This window comes from Colletotrichum scovillei (genome assembly GCF_011075155.1).
Source record: "Colletotrichum scovillei strain TJNH1 chromosome Unknown Contig00005, whole genome shotgun sequence".
NCBI classification, from domain to species: domain Eukaryota; kingdom Fungi; phylum Ascomycota; class Sordariomycetes; order Glomerellales; family Glomerellaceae; genus Colletotrichum; species Colletotrichum scovillei.
Genome location: NW_023336263.1, coordinates 2,400,023 through 2,404,922, shown reverse-complemented (window position 1 = coordinate 2,404,922; position 4,900 = coordinate 2,400,023). Strand labels below are relative to the sequence as shown.

Sequence of the window (4,900 nt, the reverse complement as noted above, 5' to 3'; positions counted from 1 at the left end):
CAGAGTGGTCATCACAGAGTGACCAGGCGTTTACGCGTCTACAACTGTCTTCAAATATTTTTATTTCCTCCAAGTATTCCGTACTGGACTGCCGATAAGTGCGTGCGTGTGTGTCCGTACCTCTGGGAAAACATTTTGGGCTTCCTACAAACCACAAGCCAAGATCGACTCCTCCTCACCTGACAGCCTCAAACTCTATCGACCACCCCTCCTCTTCCTTCTCCCCATCCATACACTTATTCCCCCGCTCGCCCCCATCATAATCTAACCACGGCAACAACAAAATCACACACATGATCGAAACCAAGATCCAAACAAACACCAGATGAACAAAACTCTCTCAGGGGACAAAAAAAGCAGATCCATCTATCCCTCGGCAAACACTCCAGCTCGGCAAAGACCTGTGCTTCCTCACCAAACCCGGACCGGCTGGGGGGACAACATCAATGAACAATCACAGGCCAAATATTCCCCCCTCAGTGTAAAGACATCAAAAGTGAATCAGATTTTACCCAAACTGCGCAAAAAGTGATTTAACCCAGCATGTGGCAGTAAACCCCCTCCCCTGCCCCTTACATCCCTCCCCAATAAACATACAATGTAAACCTCGTACCTCGTCCGTACTCTGAACTGGTAGGTATCAAACCACTTTCACATGTCCACAAAACCCATCCCTCCCTCTCCGCAATCGCAAAAATGCCAAAGCAACAATGACTCTAGGATTGCAAAAAAAATCCAGCCCAATCTCAATGCGACTCTTCCTCGTCCTCTCCCCTTCCAATGTACCTCCCCTGGCGCAGCCCCTAGCGTAACCCGCCGTCGCCTTGGAATCCCCCCCATGTCAGCAATGGCCGAGCCCATGCGGTCTGTCTCGTCTGTCTTGTCTTCCCATCTCCTTAGTACTCCGTACTCCATAGATAGACTGATAATGCACAACACCGATAAACAGGCTCTGCTTCCGGTCCCCGGGGGCGCTCGTGATGGAGCGCAGCTCTAGCGTATCGGCCAGCGGTGAGCGCATGGGCCTTTCGTCTGCGCGTCTGCCATCAGTCAGCAGTAGCAGCATGTAGTCATCTGCCCGGTTGCGCAAGTCCATACAAATGCAAGGCGACGCCTGTGGTAGGTGTCACAAGGCACATTGAATTAAAAAAGAGTGAGTGAATGAATTGCAGTGTCACAGTAATGATGATGAGACGAATGTTTGATTGAATGGCCAACTTTTATTCATGTTTTTGCTAAACTCTTTTGACGATTTTGGGATTTTTTTTGGCTTCGTCGCAATGATCTTGCTTTTGTGGTCCATCTGCGCCGACCTTCTCGTGCGCTTTTTGTTTTTCAAACCAGCTTTTTTCAACCTCTTCTGCCCTTTCGGCCGTTCTCGTGGAACATCTCCACTTTTGGTGTTCCACCACCCGGTTTTTCTTCTCCTTCCTTTGTCTTGTCATCAGCATGCCCCAGTCAGTGTCAGGTCCTGCTGTTGAAGTCGCCTTCGGGCAATGCCTTCTGTAGATGTGTTTTCCCCTCCTGTTGGTCCTGTCCATAGAGTACAATCCACCTCTCCTTCACTACAAAACTTTCAATCAACCATGTAAATGCAGAGACCCAGACCCATTGATAAAACATGAAGGTGGTATGTTGCGAAAACAAAACAGACCATGGTATCGTGTGATGAAGAGACGCCGTGCAAATGTGTGAAAATTAGAATCAGGTCCAAAAGGCCCACCCCGAGGCCCAATGAATGCACCCGTGTCGTATCATGGGACTATCTAGTCCCAAATATGCGCGCCCATGATTATGGTACTATAATGAATGGCAGAGCCGATGCGATGCCGCCGCGCGCAATGCAGTGTAAAAGCAATCAGAAATAGCTGTGCTCGAGCGGGCTCAAAGGCCACACGCTCGTCGGATATTGTGATTATTGTGTGTGTTTTGTGTTGTGTGTGGCGCAGTAATGTAATAGCGATTTACCATCCCTTGGAGTGGTAGCCTCCAAAGTTGTCAGTGTCCTTGGAGAAGTACTGGGGGTTGACCGGGGCATCTCCGTTCTTGAGGCAAACCTTCTCGGGGTACTGCTTCAGGTTGGCGACGTCGTGGGAGGTATGCCGTCTCTTGAGGACAGCGTTGGCAGTAGACGACTTTTGCTGGCGCTCCCAGAGAAGGTTGCGGCGAAGAGACTCGGTCAACTCAGTCGCAAGCATGTTGCGACGGGTAGTGCGAGGAGAAAGAGCAGCTTGGAGATGGCTGTGGCTGGCTGTAGCATGGATAGGCTGGGCAGCCGAGCGAGGCACCTCGTTGATGGGCTTCAGGGGAGAAGAGCGATTGCCGCGCTTCATCATGAGAGGGGCATCGTCAGAGTCATTCGGAGAGACGGCCAAGGTAGGAGGAGCCGGGTGGCTAGTGCGCGACCATGGGAGTGCCGAAGTAGATTGGGAAGCAATGTTGCCAAGCTTGCTGGAGCGGTCGTTCTGCTCAGTCATCATGAGCGTAATCAATGAACGGCGCGAGGTCAAGTTGACCTTGGAGTCGACGCGCTGGAAGAAGGTCTTCTCATCAATGCTAGACTTGTTGCTGTCCTCGATGGAGTCTTCCCAGTCGGAAGAGTCGTCGTCGTCATCAATGGCGCTCTCGTCGACGTAGTCAGTCTCTGAGTCGTCGGCAATAGCAGAGTTGTCGTCGTTGATCATTCGGGTGGAGACGTGGTCGGCAAAGGAGGTCGTCTTCTTCTGACCGGTGAGCAGGGAGCCGGGTTGGGAGGCAAGGGCACTCTTGAGGGAGCTGTCCTCCTCGGAGGAGCCGCCGACCTGGAACATCTTGCGCTTCTGGACAGGAGCGGGAATGGGTCTGAGGTTCTCGATGCTGTGGCCTTGTTCACTCGAGGAGCAAGACTCGCCAATGGAGAACATGGGCTGCTTCTTGGACAGGATGGGCTTGGCTGCAGGTGATGACCTCGGCTCGGGAATGGCGGCGGGAGAGATGACCTTGGGAGAGGCAGGGATGGCTCTGGGGATCTGGGATGGAGAGAAGCCACGGACGACGGTAGTGCGAGAGGTGATTTCGGGTGAGGTCGGCTCTTGGGCGTGCTCTTCTTCCGATGACTTGCAAGGCGACTCGGTTGTAGTAGATCCAGAGTGCTCGTAGACGGGGGAGGCAGGGGCCAGGTCGGGGGTCTCCTTCATAGGAGGCATGTAAGGGGAGGCCATTTGCGGAAGAGGTGCAGACAAGGGCTCGTTCTCCTTGATGATGGAGACGACCATCTTCTCGAAGTCGCCGGAAGTGATGTGGCGTTCCTTGCCACGGCTGCGGTTGCTCGCGCAAGAGTCCTGTCTTTGAATTCTAGGGCGGATCTCGAGGGGTGCGGACAATGAAGTGAAGTCGACTGCCTCGTCATCATTTTCTGACTCGACACTGCCGGAGAGTTGAGGGATATCTTGTATTCTGCTGGCTTGGGGGATCTCTCTGGGCAAGCTGGTGGCGGTGATGGAGGCTTGTTCCTCCTCGGTGCAGCAGAATGTTTCACGGTTCCACAATCGCCAGCTGAGGTTTTCTAACCTGCGTCCCTGCTCAACAGACTCTGCGCATTTGGCAAAGACTGGAGGTGTGTTAGTAGGCGCGTAATGCGCGAGCTCCCTAGACGGAGCAGCCAGGTGCGAGATGCTTACCAGTCCACATGCTGTAGAGGTTCTGAGGATTTGAGGTGTCGACCTTGTTGATGACATTGGTGTCCACTGTCAGGACGTGCGTATCGAGAGGGTAAGGCATGGCGCCGAGATGGTCTGCTCGAATTGAGCAGCTGGCGGTCGTCGGTTCCGGATATAGGGTGGTGGTTGAGATTGAACAGACACCCAGCGTTGAGGGTGTATTGGGATTGAGTAGAGTAGGGCAGATTCGGCACCTGGAGCGAAGCGAGATGGATGTTGTCGAGATCAGATTTGTGGTCGCGCGTCGTGGTTTTGCGGGTGGCGGTCGATGATGTCGACAATGAAGTGATGGGCGCTATGTACGTCGGGGAAATGATGTCGCTGGAAGTGCTGATGCAGACGTCGAGGTGCGGAAGGGCGAAGACAGGAATGCTTTAATATGATGGCGTTTACGGGAGGGAATCCGGAGAATGCTGGCTCTGGATGTGCAGAGAGGTGTCACGTCGATGGTCGAGATGTGCTTCTGGTGGAGCAATGAAGTAAGAGGAGAAGGGAAGGGTGGAAAGTCTGGGGGAAGACGGACGTTAATAATTATCGTCAGCTCGAGTTTGACCAGAGAGAGTTGGAAGATGTGGATTAGATGGCAGCGGAGTGGGATGCATGTAAGTAAGTATAGGTAGATGTAATGTGCGATGGGCAATGGGAAGAGATGGGGACATTGGGGGGTGTTGGGACCGGGGGGAGTGGGTAGAAGGGGTGGGAGTACCTTGGGATTTTGGGGGGGCGTGGGATATGTTGATGTTGGCATGGGGGTGAGTCGCGGTGAGCAAAGTACGTATTTCCTCGCACCTCCCTCAGCATGGGACAAGAAGACAAGAGGGGAGGGAGGAGCGAGCAGGGGCCCCCGGCATGGGGCACCACCACCTGGTAAGAGGGAAAAAAAGAAGAAGGCACGAAGGAGAGGAAGGGAAAGAAGAGGGTGTGGGTGCTGAGGTGTGGGGGTGTGAGTGAGAATTGGGTGTGGAGAGGTGAGGTACGTACTGCGAAAAAAATGAGAGAAAGAGGAGAGACCTTGGGACCTGAGGCCTTGGGTAGGGACGACGGAAGTGTTGAAGCAAAAGTGGAGGTAACTCATGTATTCAGGTACAGGGCACAAAGTACCGCCGGTCGGTGGCTTTTCTCTTTTCCAGAGGGGAATGACCCCCTCCCCAAGACGAGCATCACAGGGAGTATCACTTCTTCTAGTTACCAGGTAGGTATTC

The 4,900-nt window shown here is 53.3% G+C and overlaps 1 protein-coding gene across 1 annotated transcript; it reads right to left on the bottom strand.

Moving 5' to 3' along the window:
* Positions 1-788: 788 nt before the first annotated feature.
* HER10_EVM0011300 (uncharacterized protein) lies at positions 789-4,313 on the bottom strand. Its single transcript, XM_035480735.1, has 2 exons — positions 3,660-4,313; positions 789-3,589 (listed from the first exon to the last, which is right to left on the bottom strand). The coding sequence occupies exons 1-2, from the start codon at positions 3,757-3,759 to the stop codon at positions 1,965-1,967; spliced, it is 1,725 nt and encodes a 574-aa protein (XP_035334402.1). The 5' UTR covers positions 3,760-4,313; the 3' UTR covers positions 789-1,964.
* Between the last annotated feature and the right edge of the window lie 587 nt (positions 4,314-4,900).